Source organism: Equus caballus, chromosome X (assembly GCF_041296265.1).
Source record: "Equus caballus isolate H_3958 breed thoroughbred chromosome X, TB-T2T, whole genome shotgun sequence".
Lineage (NCBI taxonomy): Eukaryota > Metazoa > Chordata > Mammalia > Perissodactyla > Equidae > Equus > Equus caballus.
Genome location: NC_091715.1, coordinates 87296771 through 87319000, shown reverse-complemented (window position 1 = coordinate 87319000; position 22230 = coordinate 87296771). Strand labels below are relative to the sequence as shown.

The 22230-nt window shown below is 34.7% G+C and overlaps 1 protein-coding gene across 8 annotated transcripts in view; it reads right to left on the bottom strand.

Moving 5' to 3' along the window:
- Window positions 1-2235: 2235 nt before the first annotated feature.
- PCDH11X (protocadherin 11 X-linked) overlaps window positions 2236-22230 on the bottom strand; it is a 667170-nt gene continuing 647175 nt past the window's right edge. For all 8 annotated transcript variants that reach the window (XM_023633704.2, XM_070258690.1, XM_070258691.1 and 5 more), the window contains one exon: window positions 2236-7101. In XM_023633704.2, coding sequence (XP_023489472.1) covers window positions 6527-7101 — 575 coding nt within the window. In that variant the 3' untranslated portion in view covers window positions 2236-6526. The remainder of the gene's footprint in view (window positions 7102-22230) is intronic.

Below are 22230 nucleotides of genomic sequence, written 5' to 3'. Positions count from 1 at the left end.
GTTCTTATTACAAATCACAATGTCACAGCCATGATTCTTCAAATTTTCATCATTAGTGGGACATCATCACAACACTCATTTCCTATTTAGTAAATGTGGGAAGGGAAACACATTTACTTATTTTTTTCTCTTAATACTTCAGTCAAAATTGCCCTATTAGAAACTGACAAATTAAAAGGAAATGTTAAGGTAGTGATCTTTGTGGCAAGTGAGAATTTGGAAAGAGACTTATCTTGAATTGTCCCAGGGCCTTCAAACCTGGGGAGGCCACATTTTGGGGATGCCTTGACCATGAGTGCACCAAACACTTGGAAAATTGTGGGTCTGTGATTCAAGGATGAAGAGTGAAACCCAACCATAAAGTGAGATGATGCCAAACAATAACTGTATAGGTTAAATAATGTGCTATCACGTACACCTGAGAAGGTGTGATAAAACAAGAACATTACCTCTGTGGTGTTCCAGCCAAAGACCTATAACCCAGCCTAACCAAGAGAAAAACGCTAGACAAATCCCAAGAGAGGGACATTCTACAAAATACCTCACCCGTGTTCCTCGAAACTGTTAAGATTGTCATTAACAAGGAAAATCTGAGAAACCATCACGGTCTATAGGAGTCTAAGGGGACATGATAATGAAATGTAATGTAGAGTCGTGGATGGGATCTTGGAATAGAAAAAGGACATTAGGAAAAAGCTAAGGCAGTCTGAATAAACTGTGGACTTTAGTTGATAGTAGTATATCAATATTGGCTCATTAATTGTAACAAATACGTCACGTTAAATGTGGGGGAAATTGGGAGTAGAGTATGGGGAAACTGTATTATCTTTACATTTTTTCTATAAATCTAAAACTGATTTTCAAAAATGTTTATGAAGAAAATGTACTATGAATACATCCCTGAGTTACTTGAGTTGCTGACAGAATTAAGCTTCCATTTATTTCTTTTTTCATTTTTGTCTTTCGCTTCTGTTTTTCCCAATTAACTTTAGAATACTTTGATCGACAAGAGGGAAATTCAACTTGTGCACAGATTAAACTTCAGTTATTTTTATACAGCTATAGGTCCTCAGATACTTGAAATGGCTATGGAGTTTGTAACCCAAATTACAGAAATTAAACTCTGAACCTACTTGCCTGTTTCATGGTCATTTTTTGTTTGTTTTGTTTGAAGCCATTTCCATTACACCGTTAACAATTTATTTTATAAATCAGTATGACTAGGTCTGGCAAGTACAGTAACGTTTTTAATAAAACTAAATATGAGCTCACTAATTTTTCCACTTGTTGAAATATTAGACATTTTCAGCATTCTTTTCCAGTAGGGCACTTATCCCCCATTCAGAGTATGTATTCATCATATTCACTTTTTCACGTTTTTAGAGTTCATGCCAAAGTTATTATGACAATGTCTATACATAACTTGGTGACTCCCAATCTACCTATTACTCACTACAGCTTGTATTTTTTCCCAAATGGCTGGAGTCAGGATGAGAAATAACATGAATTAACCTATGCATGCATTATATTTCTAAAACTCCAATCTCCTTTTGCCAGAGGTTACATTTTTGCTTGATTTAAATTTTGGATTTTTTTCCATCATCAGCTAACCTTTAGTAAGAATGAGCAAATTAATATCACAGTAATAGAAAGATGGGTGAGCAAAGAAAGAAGACAAAAAGCTAGATTATGTGCTCCATAACTCTTAATCAAATTTCAGGACTAATACCAATGCCAAATGCAGCTGGGTACTTAGTGATCCTGTGCAGCTTGGGAGGTTGCAAACTACTGGGATTCTTTGCATTTTGCCAAAGCGAAAGTGAAGCCAGGAGCAAAATTATTTTGTTCCACAAATATTATCAACATTCTCCAGAAACATTTCATTTGGATCCTCAAGGATTGTACAGAGAAATCCTTAGATGGCTTTTACATTAAGTGAGACCATAGACCTATTCTGGAATAAATAAATATCTCTTAAGTTTGTCTTGAAAGATGCAAAATAAATGTTCCAGAACACTACAATGTTGTTCATCAACTTGGAAAAGTGAGTGAAATGATGTTCAATTCAAAGAATTATACTGAAGAGATTATCAGAGTAAACAAAAAAGTAAGCTAACTCGTAGAAATGTACCACCAAACAGCTGGATTTTACTCGGTATGAATTTAAAAACCAATTTAAAATGAAATAAAACCTTTGACTTCTGAATTAAGAAATGCACACAATAAAAATGCAACTTTATTTCTCATAACTTTATTAATACTTATATTAATGAATAAGAAAACATGCAATACAGAACCTGAAATAGAACAATTAACACACACTTGCCACTGGACTACATACTGCCATCCTGGGCCACCCAATAGCCAATCTTCTCACTTCCAAAGCATGGCTAGAGCTGCTTGGGATACTGTTCACTTTCAGATGCTGTATGATGTCACAGAGGAGGAATCTTCCAAAAATACAAACATAAATACATATTTCATAAAATTCCAAGTACTTTAAGCAGGGACAGTGCAAATTTCACACATTTTATTCCTAAAAGTATCACATACAATCACTAAACAATTGCCTTCATTTTATTTTCATTTGTGCACACACATTTTTCTGAGTAGCCTTTTCATTACTACTTCTGCTGTTGTCAACTTGCACTGCTTTTAAAAATCATGTTTACCTAAAGCACATGAATGGTTAGTGTAAGAAAGCTACTATGAATGAATATTTTAAGGCCTCTGCATAAAATTGCTCTGGTGTGGTAATTGGCACGTAACGTAAAAAGGTTCCTGTCCAGATATAGTTCAGCTTCTCTTGCTCCCATGTTTTCCAGGGCAATTGTGCCAGTTGGAAATAGCCAAAATAGTGTCTGATGATTGCGATAAAAAGCTTATCCAAACAAAATTCTGAATTTGGTTTGGAACAAATATGAAAGAAGAAAGACAAGAAATGATAACCACACGGAAAATATAAATCAGAGTGTAAAAAGGAAAAGCCTAAACAACTAGTATTCATTAAACATGTATTAGGAAATATACGCACTTTCAGCCTTAACATAAACAATAAAAAACTAATGTTGAATATACATGTGGGCGAAACTTACTTAATTTTCCCATGACTGGAAAGGACTTTTGTGTGTGTGTGTGACATGATTACATTTTAAGGACTGCACAGTTTGTGATCTTTTAGTCTATTTTTCTCCATTTTAATGAAAGTGTGTGACAAGTATTAGTCTGGGAAGGCAGAGGCTCTTCAAAACTGTCACCAATACACAATAGCACTAATCATTTAACAACCATTTTTTCTAACCAAATTTACATTACCAAAAACAAAACATTAAATAACTAAATGAAATTACACAAAATGTACTCTCAAATTTATTACATTGTTTGTATCATATGTAAGTTTGTTTTTAATACATCGACACAGTATTAGCTAAAATTTGAAGATAAAGTTCAAGAAAAAAATGTGTATGCACATAGCATATAGGATACATAGTGCTTGAATACATACTTACAAACGTGGTATATTAACGCTATAGCTAGTAAATTAATAATCACATGTAATTGAACATGGCCACAAAATAGAATAACCAGTCTTACTGAATGTATTATCATCATACTCGTCTTTCAATTTCAAGTTTTAATTTCAAACTAAAATCTTTCTTTTTTCAAGGGAAATATTTTTGATTGATGGTAGAATAAGACTTTTTGTAGGTCAGGACTAAAGTTTTGCACATCAGAAGAGCCACCTGTGAGCTTTATCAACCTAGAGCTCTGTCCATCCATTCAAAGAAAGAATTTGTAATGTGATGAGAAAGATCTCATCGGATCTGAAGCCTTGGAAGTTACAGGTTGCCAAGGCCAGACCTGGTGGAAGCTTAGAAAGAGAATGCGTAGGGGAGAATAACTGGGCTCACACCCCTTGCCTCTTTGGCTACTTCTAGCCTGCTTCCATTCAAAGCCTCTCTGGTGCAAACCCAGAAGAGGGTGCCCAGTCATTTAATATTCTAAACACAATCTAAGTCTGACTATATAATCAGAGTTAGAAAGGGCAATAAAAGCATATTTGTTCATTCCTATATCTCTAGGAAAGGTATCAAAACTTCACGAATTTTTAGATATGAGGATTTAAGAGCCACCCTTATAACTCAATAAATCACACTACCAGAAAAAAATTCTCAAATATCTAACTTGGGTTCCTATTCTGATTTTCACTAACATAGATGGTAACCATTCATATTCTTGACACATTATTTAATAGTCTTTCAGTTTCTCCTTTTTATCTGCTTTTTATTTATTTATTTTTGTGTGTGTAGATCTTAACTAAAACTGTGGAGAGGAAAAATGTGGAAATAACTAAAATAGAAGGAAAAATTCTGACTTACATTACCTTTGCAAGCTTTTAGAGAAAAAGCATTCTAAAATCTACTGGAAGCGCTGATTTTGTCATTCTGGGTTTATCTTCCCCAGGTTTACAATCTTCATCATCAACAATAGCAACAATAATATTAACACATATACATGGTCATATTTCAATACACTTTCAAATATCATCAGTCCTTCAGAATTTACATGCACCTGGAATACCAGTACACTCCAAATCCCTTTGAACATTAACAAAGATAAAGGAGAAAAAGATTAATAATATTAATTAATTTGAAATTTCACTAATTAAACTCTAGTAGTTAAAAGTTAAGAAGTTATTCTACACACCAAATCCAATATGATTTAGAGAGCTTCACAATGGGAACAATATTTTCTCAGAACGCTACGTAACCTGCTGGGCACATGAAGAGAAGCTTTCTCAACATTCAGTGGAAACCTTCACCAATGAAATTATACATTTACCACAGTTTATATTACAACATTTACACACAGTTTAATCATAAATTACATATCTTCAAGTTACACATTACAAAGTCTACGTCTAATTTAATCAAGAATATTCACTCCCCCCCCACCCCAACTAAAACATCAATTGTCTCGTGGTTTAGTGTAATACTGAAACAAGACATTTTCTCAGTTTTGCTATGGAGGAAAATTAAGTTGGTGGTTTTTCTGTAAATTGGTGAAATGTGCACATAGAAGATCATGGCCAGTTAAGAGGGCAAAAAGGGAAAATTAAAAACAGGCAACAGAAGGAAACTAGTGTTCCCTTGGAATACTGTTGTATTCTTTGCTTAGAAGGACATATTTTGTTTCATATATGAGATTTTGTTGGTTTTTCATATGTGTGTTTATTGGGGTATTTCTTATCCACCCCAAGACGCAGTCGTGAACCTCATTTCTCCCTCTGCACATCTCCTTAAAATTCTGTACTGTAACACGTTTGATGTAGATTTATATTTACGTCTCTTGGAAAGTTCCTTCCTTTTATCTTGTTATCAGTGGTTCTCTTCAGTAAGTTGAGCTAGAATGACAAAAATCCCTTAGTCTTATAGGTTTAGTATGTGGTTATATATACAGTTGTATTTATTTGTTTATTCTTTTTACTTAACATCTTTTGCTATCAGCCAAGTCAGCTGTCAAATCAACATTTAAATCTTCCTGATACTCTCTAGAAAACAGCAGTTTACAGTCGCAGCTGTACATGAATCCTGCACCGAATACGTCCACCTTCCTTGTGAATTTCTAGGCTGTTATATACAAATTCCAGAAGATGAAGGCCCAATTAATAGTGGAATACAGGCTTAACATGGCAGATACAATATGATTTCTGATGCCCTTTACACTAAACTACAAAGGTGAATTTAAAACAAAAAGAGGCCCTTGTTAGCTGATAGTTGCTTAACTTGGGCACAGTTATTGCACTTCAGTGTCTCGAACTCTACTAAAGAGTAGAGAAATAGCTTATCGACATAAATCTGTACAGTTTATATATGTTCTTTACTGAAAACATATATACAAATTATATGAGCAATATATTCTTGAAATAAAGGTGGAAAACATAAAAACACAGGTAGACAAAAAATGTAAGAGATATTTACACTCCCTAATGTGCATTTTTGTAGAAAGACTAACAACACAAAACTGGAGACAAATGTCAAACAAAAAGACAAACAAATGCTACTGTACTTATACCTTCTAATGTTATCTGAACAAAAGTTTAGATGAACTAAAGCTACTCCTGGAAAATCAGTAATTTGCTAGTTTTCCATTTGCTACATACTGGGTCCACAAAAATCAGAATGGAAAAAATCAGTAATTTTGCACATGTTGGTAAAAATGAATGAAAAAATTTACAATGCATCAGAAATAATATATGCTACATACTGATATCTGTCATGATAAGCCTTTCTGTACAAAGGGGTGTGAATTTTTTCTTTTCTTTTTAAATCCACATTCTGAATTAAACAAATTGTAAGTTTATTTTTAACTTTTGACTAAGGGTCTAGCTCTGACTTTATTCTGGTATCTGTTTCTATTTACATAGATATTTACAAACCTAACAATTTGGAATATTCATTGACATTGGATCTTAAACTTTGATTATCTGCATCCTGTTGGAAAATGTGAAGTGGCCGTGTTAGCCTTACAAGGGATGTTCTTGCATAATAGGAGAATCACCCCTGGAGGATTTGCCTTGTTGCCCTGGGGTGAAAGTTGTCAAGGGAATGACTTTAATTGAATCGTCACTAGGATGAAGTCTTTCAGACATGGTGTAAAACTGAGGTCTTGTACTACTTTGCACTCCTTGATCAAGAGAAAGTAGTCCGTCAGGTCCAGCACCTTGCCCCCAACCTTGCTGCAGACCCATTGGTGGCCGTGCAGGGCTGCGATGGAGGGCAGCAGCCTGCGCTAGAGGCGAACTGTGGTGGAGAGCAGAGGCCTGTGCTGGTGGAGGGCTGTGGCACAGGGCGATAGCCTGGGTCACCGGAGGACTGTGGCAGAGAGCAATGGTCTGTGTCACTGGTGGGCTGTGGCGGCGAGCAGAGGTCTGCGTCAGGGGTGAGCTGTGGCATAGAGCAGAGGCCTGTACCTGTGAAGGGCTGGAATGGGTCAGAGAAGCTGGCATCCAGCAGGCATCGGAATGGCCCAAGATGAGACATTCTTGAGTGCAGTTGTCCGAGGCCTCTTCCACAGTCGGTTGAACAGTTATTTCTGCAGCTGTTAGGGTGGGAAACAAATGATAAAATTTATATTCCAAACACATACTTTATTAGCTACTTAAAATAAATCATATTGTTACAAGAAAAGTTAATTATATATAAAGATATCAGAGACTTCCAATATTTTCACAACTGGTACTTGGTTTGTCAAGAAATAATTCCTAGAGAAACATAAATAAGCAGGAGTGGGTGGATGGGATCTCATTTTTATAATTAAGATACTCTGGCTAGTCTCCAAATGTAGATATTTTTAATTGTGTTTGTGACTATAAATGGAAACTATGGTCATTCATCTATACACACAAGTCAGTTGAAATACGGCTCCTAACTAGGACAAAGAGAGGACATGAGTAAAATGAGTGGGAAAACCAGTCATAGAAATATATGATGAACTAACCAATTATAGCTAATCATTTGGTTAAGAATCTAATTAATCTGAGAATAAATCTAAGAATAAATTAGGTTAATTTGGAAACATAGTTTATTGAACTTTAAGATATGCCTTTTAGTTTCAAGAATGAAATATAGCTGTAATTATCTCAAAGATAAATGATTTCTGTAGTCCTCATTTTCTGAAATCATGACAAATCAGAGTATTGTAAATCATAAACTATAGATCCGAAGTGTTTAGCTTTAAACTGTAATACTTTCTAAAACTTTATAAGGTTTCTGTAAAGTTTTCAAATGCCAATAGATACCAACTGTCAATAAGTACACCATACAAAGACTAGCAAAATAGAGTAGCTATAGCAACATAAAAGCTGACTTTAGAGCAAGAAATGTTTTTAGCTGCAATAAAGGATATTAGCGTAATAAAAAGGTCAACTCTCTAAGAAGACATAACAATCTTAAAAATTAAAAATAGAAATTCATGATCCTATAAATGCTCAACAGGACATAGAGTCCGTGTCGTTATTCCATCACTTCTAAAACCAAAGAATAAGACATACAAGAACTGACTCTCATTAAGACTAATCTTTTCCATTAAATAACCATTTACTTTTCTACATTTAGAGGACACTTAAAAATGTCCCTATGACATTAACAGTTAAAATATATTATACTTTTGCACAATTATATTTGAGAAATAGGAAGGTAGAGTTTTATGTATTTGAGGTGATATTGTTAGGAAAGCATGCATGGAAATATATGGACACACATACAACTATACTTTAAAATGAAGTTTAATTTCCTGGTCATCAGAAAAGCAACTCATCTGCTAGCTTTAAATTTTGCAACAAACGAATACATCATAATTTCAACATTGGGTCATTTGCCTATTTCTGACAAGCAAATGATACAAAGTCATTTTCACTGAGAAGAGAGGTGATTTATAGACATTTTAAGAGCTTTATTGAGATATAATTCATTTACCATAAAATTCACCCGTTTAAAGTGAACAATTCAATAGTTTTTAGTATATTCACAGAGTTGTGCAACCATCATACAATCAATTCTGGCACATCCTTATCATCCCAAAAAGAAACCAAGTACCCATTAGCAGTCACTGCGTATTTCCCCCCAAACTCCACAGCCCTAAGCAACGATTAACCTACTTTATTCCTCTATAGATTTGTCTATTCTAGACACGTAATATAAATGAAATCTTTTAAATGGAGTCTTTTGTGACATTTAGAATACCGTTTTTAAGGTTCATTGATGTTGAAGCATGTATCAATACTTCAAATTTTTTTTATTTCCCAAGATTATACTTTGTGTGGATATACTACATTTTACTTATCCATTCATAAATCGATGGACATTTGGGATGTTTCCACTTTTTGGCTATCATAAAAATGCTGTTATGAACATTTGTTTAAAAATTTTTGTGTAGACACAGTCATTTTCCTCGGGAATATATGTAGGATTGGAGTTGCTGGGTGATACGGCAACTCTATAGGTTTAACTTTTGAGGAGCTGTCAAACTGTTTTCCAGATTGGATGCACTTTTTACATCACCACTGGCAATGCATGAAGGTTCCAATTCTACTCACTTTCTGCAAAAATTCAGCTTGGATTTTGATAGGGACTATGTTGGATCTGAAGATAATTTGTGAAGTATTGTACTTTTACAATTTTAAGTCTTCTGATCTTTGAACACGGGATGTCTTTCCCCTTATTTAGACCCTTAATTTCTTTCAATAGGATTTCAGAATTTTCAGAGTACAAACATTGTACTTCTTTCGTTAAATTTGTTTCTAAGTATTTTATTCCATTTTGTTCTATTGTAAATGGGATTGTTTTCTTATATTCTTCAGATACATTTATTGCTAGAGTATAGAAATACACTCGATTTTTATATATTGCTCTTATAGCCTGTAACACTGTTGAGCTTGATTATCAGTTTTAATAGATTTTTAGTGGATTTCTTAGAATTTTGTATATCAAGATCATATAATTTGCATATAGAAATAGTTTTACTTCTTTCTTTGCAATGTGGATGACTTTTATATCTTTTCTTGTCTAATTGCCCTGGCTAAAACCTCCAGTACAATGTTTAATAGAAATGGTGGAAGCAGACATCCTGTGGCTTATTCCTGATCTTAGGGGAAAACATCAAGTATTTCATCATGAAAATATTTTCTAATTTCTCTTGTGGTTTCTTCTTTTACCAATTGATTATTTAGGACTGTTTTGTTTAATTTGCCCAAACTTGTTAATTTTCCAAATTTCTTTTTGTTATTTATTTCTAATTTACTTACATTGTAGTCAGAGAATATACTCTGTATGATTGCAATTCTTTCTTTATATTGAGTCTTGTTTTCTAGCCTAGCATATAGTCTGTCCTGTAGGATGCTGCATGTGCTCTTGAGGAGAATTGTTCTGCTCTTGTTGAGTGGAGTGTTCTACCGAAGTCTATTAGCTCTAGTTGGTTTATAGCACTGTTCATGTCTTCTATTTCCTTATTGCTCCCTGTCTAGTTCTTCTATCTATTATAGAAAGTGGAGTATTGAAATCTCCAGGTGTTCTTGTTGAATTGTCTATTTCTCCCTTCATTTCTGTGAGTTGTTCCTTCGTGATTTTGGGGGCACAGTTGTCAGATACATATGTGTTTATAATTGTTATATCTTCCTGATTATTTTGCATTTTATGATGATAAAATGTCCCTCTTTACCTCTGGTAACATTTTTTAAATTATTTCATTGAGATCATATTGGTTTATAACATTGTGGAATTTCAGGTACCTGTCACTATATATAAGTTTCTGTATAGACTGCATCTTGCTGATCCCCAAATAGTCTAGTTTTATCTGTCACCATACATATGTGCTCCTTTACCCCTTTCACCCTCTTCCCAACCCTTTTCCCCTCTGGTAACCACTAATCTGTTCTCCTTATCCATGTGTTTGTTTATCTTCCACATACGAGGGAAATCATACGGTGTTTGTCTTTCTCTTTCTGGCTTATTTCTCTTAATATAATACCCTCAAGGTCCTTCCATGTTGTTGCAAATGGGACAATTCTGTCTTTTTTATGGCCGAGTAGTATTCCATTGTGTGTGTGTGTGTGTGTGTGTGTATATATTTATACATGGCACATCTTCTTTATCCATTCATCAGTTGATGAGCACTTGGATTGCTTCCATGTCTTGACTATTGGGAATAATGCTGCAGTGAACACAGGGGTGCAAAAATCTCTTTGTAATGTTGATTTCGTGTTCCCACCCAGCAGCAGGATCACTGGATTGTGTAGTATTTTTATTTTTAATTTATGAGAACATTTCGTACTGTTTTCCACAGTGGCTGTACCAGTCTGCATTTCCACCAACAGTGAATGAGGGATCCTTTTTCTCCATATCTCCTCCAACATTTATTTTTTGCTTTGCTAATTATAGCCATTCTGATAGGTGTAAGTTTTTCTTCGCATTTCCCTAATAATTAGTGTTGGCGAACATCTTTTCACGTGCCTATTGGCCATTTGTATATCTTCTTTGGAAAAATGTCTGCTCAGATTCTCAGCCCATTTTTTGATTAGGTTCTTTGTTTTTTTGTTGTTCAGTTGTATGAGTTCTTTATATATTTTCTAAACCAACCCTTTGTCAGATATATGATTTGAAAATATTTTCTCCTAGTTGGGGGGTTGTCTTTTTGATCCGTTCATGATTAACCTTTGCCTTGCAGGAGATTTTTAGTCTGACGTAGTTGCATTTGTTTATTTTTTTCTTTTGTTTCTCTTGTCTGAGTAGATTTGGTATTCAAAAAGATACTGCTAAGATTGATGTCAAAGTGTATACTTCCTATATTTTCTCCTAGGTCTTTGATAGTTTCAGGTCTTATATTCAAATCTTTAATCCATTTTGAGTTAATTTTTGTGTATGATGTAAGATAATAATCTACTTTCATTCTTTTGCATGTGGCTGTCCAGTTATCCCAACACCATTTATTGAAGAGACTTTCCTTTCTCCATTGTATTTTCTTGGCTCCTTTGTCAATGATTAGATGTGCAGAGATGTATGGTTTTATTTCTGGGCTTTCAATTCTATTCCATTGATCTGTGTGTCTGGTTTTGTGCCAGTATCATGCAATACAGGCCTACCTCAACAAACAAGAAAAATCTCTAATAAGTAATCTTAAACTACACCTAGCAGAATTAGAAAAAGAAGAACAAACAAAGCCCAAAGTCAGCAGAAGGAGGGAAATAATAAAAATTAGAGCAGAAATAAATGAAATAGAGACTAAAAACACAATAGAAAGAATCAAGAAAACTAAGAGCTGATTCTTTGAGAAGATAAACAAAATTGACAAACACTTAGCCAGACTCACTAAGAAAAAAAAGACAGTAGGCTCAAATAAATAAAATTAAAAATGAAAGAGGAGAAATTACAAAAGATACCATAGAAATACAAAGGATTATAAGAGAATACTATGAAAAACTGTATGTCAACAAATCGGATAACCTAGAAGAAAGGGATAAATTCTTAGAATCATACAACCTCCCAAAACTGAATCAAGAAGAAATAGAGAATTTGAATAAACCAATCACAAGTAAAGAGATTGAAATAGTAATCAAAAACCTCCCCAAAAACAAAAATCCAGGACCAGATCACTTCTCTGAAGAATTCTACCAGACATTCAAAGATTTAGTACTTATCCTTCTCAAACTATTCTGAAAAATTGAAGAAGATGGATCCTTCCTAACTCATTCTACAAGGTCAACCATTACCCTGGTACCAAACCCAGAAAAGGACAACAAAAAAGGGGAAAATTCTGGTAAAATTTTTAACAAATTTGTTTTTATTTAATTGTCTGATATTAGTGTAGTCACTCTAACTTTATCATGGTTTCTGTTTTCATGATATAACTTCTTCTACCATTTTATATTCAACCTATTTATATCTTTCAATCTAAGGCCTGGATTCTGTAGGTAGACATTTGAGTTTTATTTTTTTATTCAGCTGACAATCTCTGCCTTATTTGGGTTGTTAATCCATTCATTTTTTTTCTCTGAATTTTTGCTTTGTGGTTACCATGAAGTTTGTATAAAAGGTCTTATGGATAAGATAGTCCTTTTTCTGCTGATAGCATCTTATCTTCATTTGCTTATGCAAGTTTGGTCTTTTTCCTCTTCTGCTTCTATGTTTTTGTTGTCACAAATTATCCCTTTTTGTATTGCGAGTTTGTTACCAAATTGAAGTGATTGTAGTTATTATTAATGTTTTCTTTCCCTTTAACCTTTAAGTTATAATGAAGTATTTACTATCCTGTGCTGATATAGAGTTGCAACTTTCTGATTCTGTCTTTTTATCACCTTGCTCAAAACTTTGTATGACTTTGCCTTTTCGCTTCAGGTAGGAGAGCTCCTTTCAACATTTCTTGTAAAGCAGGTCTGGTGGTGATGAACTTCCTCACCTTTTGTTTGTTTGTGAAAGCCTTTCTCTCTCCTTCATATCTGAAAGATAACTTTGTTGGATAGAGTATTCTTGGCTGACAGTTTTTGTCTTTCAATATTTTGAATGTATCATTCCACCTTCTCCTGGCCTGTAGAGTTTCTGGGAATAAATCTGCTGATGACCTAATGGGGTTCCTTTGAGGGTTCTTTTTTCCCCCAGCCACTGGCTGTCTTTAATATTCTTTCTTTGCCATTGACTTTTGACAGTTTCATCATCACGTGCCTTGGAGAAGTTCTTTTTGTGGTGAGATAATTGGTTGTTCTATTAGCTTCATAGATTTGTATATCCAGTTCTTTCCCCAGGTTTGGGAAGTTCTCAGCTAATATTTCTTTAAATAAGTTCTCTGCTCCCTTCTCTCTCTCTTCCTCTGGAACATCAATTATCCTATGTTACCCTTTCTAGTGGAGTCAGATAATTCTTATAGAATTTCTACATTAAAAAAAAATCTTAGTTCTCTCTCCTCTTCAACTTGCATCATTTCTAGGTTTTTATCTTTGAACTCATTAATTCTCTCTTCCGTATGGTCTGCTCTATTTCCAGTGTTTTCTAGTGCATTCTTTATCTCATTTATTGAGTTCTTCATCTCCAGAATTTCTGTTTGGTTCTATTTTAGAGTTTCGATCTCTTTGGTAAAGTATTCCTTTCATTCATTTATTTCATTTCTGAGCCCATTGAACGGCCTTTCTGAGTTTTCTTGTGGCTCATTGAGTTCTCTTCATGACAGCTATTTTGAATTCTTTATGAATTAGATTACAGTCTTCCATGATTTTATGTTTGGTTTGTGGAGAATTGTTATTTTCTTTTTGTGATGTCATGTTACCATGGCTTTTTTTGGTGCTTGCTGAGTTATTCTTCTGCCAGTGCTTTTGTGATAGCAAATAATTTTCTTACTTATGTACAACTTTGTTTGTTTGGATTCAAACTTTTCAACTGTTTGGAGAGTACAGAGGCCTTTTTTTTGTTCTTCAGTAGGTGATACTATAGCACTAGTTTTTGGTTTCTCTTACCTGAGCTGCCTCTGGCTATATTTGAGGATCTGCATGTTCCACCCTCCACTGCCTCTATTTGGGACATCACAGGTACTCTCATTATCACTGCCTGTGTCTCTGGGGGTCACTGATGCTTTGCTGTTGCTGATGTCATGGGGTCACTGGCTTCACCACTGGGGGCACAGGCATGGCTGATATCTCCACTTCATCCGGGATCACCTGGGTCAGAAGCTCTGCTGCTGTGGTGGGTGGAGAAGAGTGAGGAGGGAGTCAGGTTCACAGGGCACCACCTCTGCTGTTGCTGGTTACCTTGTGGCCACAGGCATCACCGTAATTGGGATGTCAGAGTCCTGTGCATGTGTCTGCTGCTGCCACCTGGCTCTGAGTCACAGCTGGGGGCCTGAGATCATGGGGCTCCACAACTGCTGCTGCTCTGCTTCCAATGGCTGCAGGTGCTACCACAGCTGGCCAGCCAGAGTTGCGTGTTTGCCTCTGACGCTGCCCACTAAATTTTCTGGTGCTGGGGGCAGATGGCTCAGCTGCCACTGCCAAAAGTCTAGGGTCCTGGGCACCACCTCTGCCTCCCCCTCAATTTAGCCTCCTCTTTGTAGTCCAGTCCATCCATCTATGTATGCACCAATATGTGGATCTCTGGTCTCCTGGTGTACTGGGCAATGTAGCCTTTGTTGAGTTATGTTTTACTTGCTGTAGATTGAAGGGGAAAGACTAAGGGATCCTCTCACACCACTGTGATGAAATCTCCTCAGTTAACCCATTCATTTTTAATGTTATTATTGACATAGTGGATTTATATCTATCATTTTACTTTTTGTTTTCTATTTGTTTCATGTCTCTTTCTGTTCCTCTATTTCGCCTTTCCAGCTTCTTTTATATTAGGTAAACACTTTGTAATGTAATATTGTAACTCTTTTAACGTTTTTTCAATGTATATGTATATATAATATGTAATGTCATACATAAATATGTATACATATACACACATGTGTGTGTATGTCAGTCTCTTACTGGTCTCCAGGGCTTGTGATCTTAACTTAGAATTACCTCAAGAGTTATTATAAGTTAATTCCAGTGAGAGATATATAAATATTACTCCTGTACACCTGTATTCACTCTTCTTTGTATATTTGGTGGTCTAGTGGCTAGGAATCAGCAGTCTCACTGCCACAGCCCATATTTGTGTCCTGGTCAGGGAACCACACCACCTGTCTGTTGGTTGTCATATTGTGGTGGCCATGTGTTGCTATGATGCTGAAAGCTATGTCCCTGGTATTTCAAATACCAGTAAGATCACCCATGGTGGACAGGTTTCAATGAAGCTTCCAGACTAAGACAGATGAGGAAGAAGGACCTGGCCACTCACTTCCAAAAAAACTGGCCATGAAAACGCTGTGAATAGCAGTGGAGCATTGTCTGATACAGTGCCAGAAGATGAAAGGATGGTGCAAAAGACCATATAGGGTTTCACTCTGCTGTACACAGGGTGACTAAGAGTCGGAATCAACTCAACAGCACTAACAAGCAATATATATATATTGCATCTATGTATGTTACAAACTCAATAATACATTGTTAAAATTATTGCTTTATGTATTATTTGTTATAATAGAGCTGAGAAAAAAAATGAGCAAGAACCTAATTATAGATTTTGTTTTGTTAACATTCCTATTTGCCATTTCTGGTTCTCTTTGTTCATTTGTTCCTGTGGATTTTTAATTACCATCTGGTGTTGTTTTGTTACTCCAAGTCAGCTTTGCTCCTATCCACCTCCTTTGTGCTGTTAATGTTATATGCCTATAATTTAAATAATGCTACTGTGAACATGGGTATACAAATATCTATCTGAGTCCCTGTTTTCACGTGTTCAGGGTGTATACCCACAGATGAAATCACTGGGTCATATGGTAATTTTATGTTCAATTTTTGGGGCAATCCCCATATCATTTTCTAAAGTGGCTGTACCATTTTACATTCCCACCAGTGATGCATAAGGATTCCAATTTCTCCAGATTCTTTCTTACATTTGTTATTTTTTGTTTTTTATAACAGCAGTCTTAATGAGCATGAAGTGGTATCTCATTGTGATTTTGGTTACCATTTCCTGAATGACTAGTGATGCACAGCATCTTTTCATGTCCTTATTGGCCATTTGTATACTGCCTTTTGGGAAATGTCCATTCAAGTTCTTTGCCCATTTTTTTTTTCAGGAAGATTAGCCCTGAGCTAAGATCTACTGCCAATCCTCCTCTTTTTTGCTGAGGAAGACTGGCCCTGAGCTAACATCTGTGCCCCTCTTCCCCTACTTTATATGTGGGACATCTGCCACAGCATGGCTTGACAAGCAGTGGAATAGGTCCACATCCAGGATCCTAACCTGTGAACTCTGGGTCTCTGAAGTGGAACATGCACACTTAACCACTGTGCCATTAGGCTGGCCCTCTTTGCCCGTTTTTCAATTGAGTTGTTTGGGAGGTTTTTTGGGTGTATGTTGAGTTGGTAGAATTTTTATGTATTCTGGATATCAATCTCTTATCAGATAAATTATTTGCAAATGTTTTCTCCCATTCTGTGAATTATATTTTCACTCTTCTGATAGTGTCTTTTCACATACAAAAGTTTTTAATTTTGATGAAGCCCCACTTAGGTATTTTTTTCTTGTAGTGTCTGTACTTTTGGTGTCATAGCTAAGAAATCTTGCCAAATCCAAAGTCATGAAGTTTTTCCCATCTGTTTTCTTCTAAGATCTTTACAGTTTTGGCTCTTATATTTAAGTCATTGATCCATTTTGTGTTAATTTTTGTATAAGGTATATGGTAAGGGTGCAACTTCATTCTTTTGCATGTGGTGCAGTTTTCCCAGCACTGCTTGTTGTCCTTTAGCTTCTTAATGGTAGTTATACATATTGCCATTCATATCTTTTCAGAATATCTATTGCTCCAATATTTAAGTAAGGATCTGCCGATTTAAGAAGTCTAATTTGTTAAGAACTATCAACTTTCTAAATTCACTTGCTATCATTCTGTCTCTAGTTAAGCATTAGCACTGACACATAGTCTTTAGGAGGACAGGTGATACTTCACATAAAATGTCTTCAAAAAACATGGTGGAGCAATGTAATATTATTGTTCAAATGATATTTTACTATAAAATTATAGAAAATTCAGTACATTTCTAGAGCTTCTCTAAAAAATTCACCTTGACAAGAATCCAAAATTTCTTTTGTATTTCATCACTCAATTCTAATTGATTCATTATGGAAATAGAACCTCTGTCAATTTCATAGCAAAGTTTTGATCATAAATAACCAGAAACTTATTGATATTATTTGTCCTAAAAAACTCTCTTTTTGCCTTTAAGTAATGGGTATTGCTATAGTTAATAACATTTATGAGTTTTAAAAAACCTATTCATGAGCTACAAGATGAAATCACATACCCAGAGCTACTAAATGTAATTCTTAGACACAGTTTGGCAGATAGGAGATTAATCACAATATTTGTGTGTGTGTGTACAATTTATAAAAAAATCACATCTTTAGCTAATGTTTTTAATCTCAGTAATTCAGAATATCTTGGTGAAAATCCTAGTTTTCATTAAAACAAGTTCATGATAAACTTCACTGTTGTATATCTAGGTATATAAAAATCTGCCAACTATTAGTGAATCAATATTAAATAAATATACAAAAAAGAGAAGTGCAATGAACATTCTAAGAGTTTTTATTTGAATGAATGCTGCTGAAATATTCTTTTAAGCATATTTTCTGCAGTGGACTATACACTCTCCTTTAATATTATTGACACCATTTAGTGAGTTTAACAAACTATTTCCCAAAGAGATAGCATGAGAGAAGTACAGATTAACTAAGTGCAAGTTCAAAATTGCATGCATTGCGAATTTGTGTTCTAATTAATTACACTTACAACAACATTCTCTGAGGGCTTCTGTAACTCATTAATAACATTTAACTTTGAAGAAATGAATATCCTTCTTTGGGAAATACATTATCCTCACACAGCACGAAAATACCCTGTCGATATCACAATAGTCTTCTGCAGGGAAAATGTCATGTAGTCAGATAGTTGATCATTTTATCATGTTGAAAAGGCAACTTGAACTAAAGGCAAGATTTAAGTGATGGCCAAGAATTCTGCCAATATGAACATCAAGCGGGTATCCTAGGCAAATGGAATATACAGCAGTGTAATAAAAATACCTATTCACAAAGAATATATTGCAGAGAAAACTGTCCTAGTATCTCTCTTTGGAAATCACTTACAAAAGACTTGACACCATCTGCAGTTGTTGAGAAGGAGTGAGAAAAAAATGACAGTATATTAAAATCTATTTTTAGCACAATGAAATGAAGATCACTGCTAGAGTGTAATTCATCTGTTCTGTCTCAGAGAGAAAATGTGCTCTTATGAGGTTAAATAAATTCATTTGGACAATCTTTTCCTTCATTCTAAATGCTTACACTTATTTGACCTTTAAATTGCTTTTGAGAACTATCTATTAACTCATATTTATTTAATTGGCTGATATATAATACGTGATTCAAGAAATAGAAGAGCAAATCCATGCTTTCAAAATTCAGATATCAAGTTTGTAGATGTGATTAAATGTGCTCTGGTGATGCTCCCTATCATTCTCTAACCTTTATCAATTTGAGGACAAATGCATATTTTATAGACCTTTTCCTTAGTGCTATCCCAAAGTTGATTTGAATGTTCATTATACAGAAATCTCCAGTCAAACTGTTTCATTTAATGTATCTGTTAATCTCTGATAGCGAATTTCACATGATAGAGGTCTTATACAGATCACTTGATCAATGTTCAAAGCTGAATTCTCATGAAAAAGAATGAGATACTGTTGCAAATTTGCTTTGATCTCTCTTTCTCTTGCTCTTTCAGTAGCTTCCCAATTGTAATACTGAAGATTTTAAATGTTATGTTTTAAGGGATTATCAGATTGTAACTGATACATTCATTTCAGCAAAAAATTTTACTGTTCTGCATAGTTCATTATTTGATCTTCTCAAGCCAATAACGGAAACATACAACTTGCCTATTTGATTGACAGCTCAGAGCTTGGTTTAATGTGATCCAAATGCATAGTAAAGGTATTTGAAACATTCAGTCCAGATTTTAACTTTTTAGAGTTTTGTGTAACTTAAATTTCCACTAATGTTATTGAAGATAATATGTTGTAACTTGACAGCTTCAATCTATTCATGTAAGTAAACTAGCCAGAGCAGCAAAAGAATACACTAGAAACAAATATCATAAGATGTACGACCTTATTTTTACCTGACATCTCTCCAATATCCACTGGGAATTGTTGGGAACAAATTGAGTAAAGTGATCATCACCAAGATAGTAATTTGGGACCCACAAGGGTAGGCAAACATCTGGAAATTGGTGGGATTGGAACACTTACTATGAAAATATCATTAGAGTTGGCTACCTTATATATACAAATATAGCTATACTTTATGTTCATAAATAATGTTTATTCTACACCAAACCTTTAATCTATCCATGGTTCCATAATCATGTTTTAGTTTCAAATTTTAGGCTCCCAAGTGTTTTATTCCTATATAAAGTCAAGTCTAAATTAGATAAATTGCCTAGCTTAACAAACAGCAGGTTTTAAGTTAAGCAAATTCTTAATATAAACAATCTTGGATTTCATTTAGAATAAAATGATGAAAGAAGCAAAATGCTCACACAATGAAATGAACTGCCCATGATTACACAGATATTTTTCATATTTCAAAATACTGCACATATGTGAAACCATAGCTCACGATACTAACAACCAACAGACAAGAAGAAGCAACTTTCATTTGCTATGGCATTTCTGATTAGTCAACAAGTGTAGCACTTCCTTTGTTTCAGGTTATGGAGATCTCAGCTAAATGATGGTGACAACCACCTTACACTGGTTCAGTTAACAATATCCACTAAGAAAAGTGTTTTTTTACCCTTTAAAAACAGTAATTGATGAAAATAGCAATTCAGGCCTGGTATGAGCAAAAAAGTCTCTGAATTACCTCAGAAACCAAAACTAATGTCATGTTTATATTACTAAATAAATTTTGTTTGATGTCTATCTGAAATACTTTGAAAAAATTCAAACTTATTTGTTAATATGAATTGATGTGCGTTAATAAAATGCGTTATGATATCTTTCATTTCAAAATTCTGAGACGTATTGATCTGTATCGTGTGACTGTAAAATACTTTTTAAACATCCAAATTTCTCCAAGACTAAAACGGAATGCACATAAATGCCAAACTTTTAATTACCTTGTCCTTTCATATTTTATCATATTATTGAAATAGTGCACACGACCTTCATGAAGAGACAATGACAATTTGGTGCAAAGCATTATCATGCTAGGAGTGTTATGATACAAAGTGTACTACAAAAGGCATTATTTGTATTTGGCTTTTGAAGTTGGAAAGGTAAACATTTCTTTTATTTTTTTCCCCAGGGAGTAGGGGGACCTTTTTTTATTATCTTTTGGAAGTTCAATTTACAGCCTGAACTTAGCACTTAGTGAAGTCCAAAGCAGAGCAAGACCATTGCTTTTGGTATTACTTTTATAATTTTTAGGTCAATGGAGAATCTATCAGACTTATAGATTCTCCTTTTGGGAGCTAGAGAAGGTGCCTTTTGGTCTATAGCCACAGATGCTATGAAAAACACATAGAATTATTAATGACCAACAAATGTAGCCAATGCCATCCATCCAATAATCTGGGCCTATTTGTGGGGATGAAGCAGGCTGAGTAATAACTATTGCTGCTCTACAAAGCAGGACGCCCGTGCTTATTTAGGGTGGGAAAACTGGGGCACAGCTGCCTTGCGCAAGAACTCATTTGGCAAAATTTTCACACTTCAGTTTTAACTCATTCTGCTCTTCTGAATATATCTTACAAGACCTAGAAATTCTTCTCTCCACTTAAAAATTAGTAATTCTACCATCATGAACTGCCCTTTTATAAATTCTGGGAGTTTCTTGCAAGAATGTCAGGTTCTTAAAGTAATGAGTTGTTTTAGAATCCTGAATCATTAATAATAATTGCCGTTCAGTTTATTTATTAGCAAAAGCTATTCCAGTTAAACATGTTAATACATGTTATTTCACAAACTCATAGGTGACTGTTAACATAAAATCATTCATGATATTTTAGAGATTCTTTTGGGCAAACATTTGTTCATAAATTTGCTATCAGTTACTTATTCAAGTATTGTATCTGGCAAAAGCAAGAGTTAATGTTAATGAATAAAGAGATATATGACAATTGATATTTTAAAATGTAATTTATAATTTAAAAATATACCATTTAAATATGCCTTTCAACATAATCCACAGTACTGGTATCTTTGACTTTGACATAAAGAATAGCAAGTATAAGAAAAAATATTTTCAGACATGATGAAAAAGTACTATTTCATACTTATTAAAAAACAAGAAAATACTGTCTATCGTATATAATACTATGACACATTGATAAAAGATGTACATAGAAAGAAAAATCAGATACCTAAATTACTTTGAACATTCCATTTAAATAATTTCATTTATATAAAATTGATTTTTGTGCTGAAAATATATACGACAAAGTATGAGCTATCACTATCATCGCCAATAATCACAATCCAGAGAAGAGAAAGAATGTCTTCCTCTTCTGATGCTCCCTGTATAGGGTGCTGATAAAAGCAAAGATAGAGCAGAGACACCAGCTAGTCCCACTGCTGGGATCACCTCTCGGTTATTCTGGGCTAGGATTTGGAAATGTCAAAGTATATAGTGAAACAAATGTGAAAACATTTAGGGCCGGCCCAGTGGCGCAGTGGTTAAGTTTGCATGTTTGGCTTCAGTGGCCTGGCAGCCCGGGGTTGGCCAGTTCGGATCCTGAATGTGGACCTACACACTGCTTGGCAAGCCATGCTCTGACGGGTGTCCCCCCATATAAAATAGAGGAAGATGGGCATGGATGTTAGCTCAGGGCCAGTCTCCCTCAGCAAAAAGAGGAGGACTGGCAGCAGATGTTAGCTCAGGGGGGATCTTCCTCAAAAAAGAAAAAATCGAATGTAAAAAAACAAAAAAACGGGAAAATATTTAATCTAAAGTAACTTTGAATAAATTTGTCCAAGTGTGAAAGAAGTCATGAAAACTTTCTCTGACAACGTTCTTACTCCTGTTACAGTGTCTG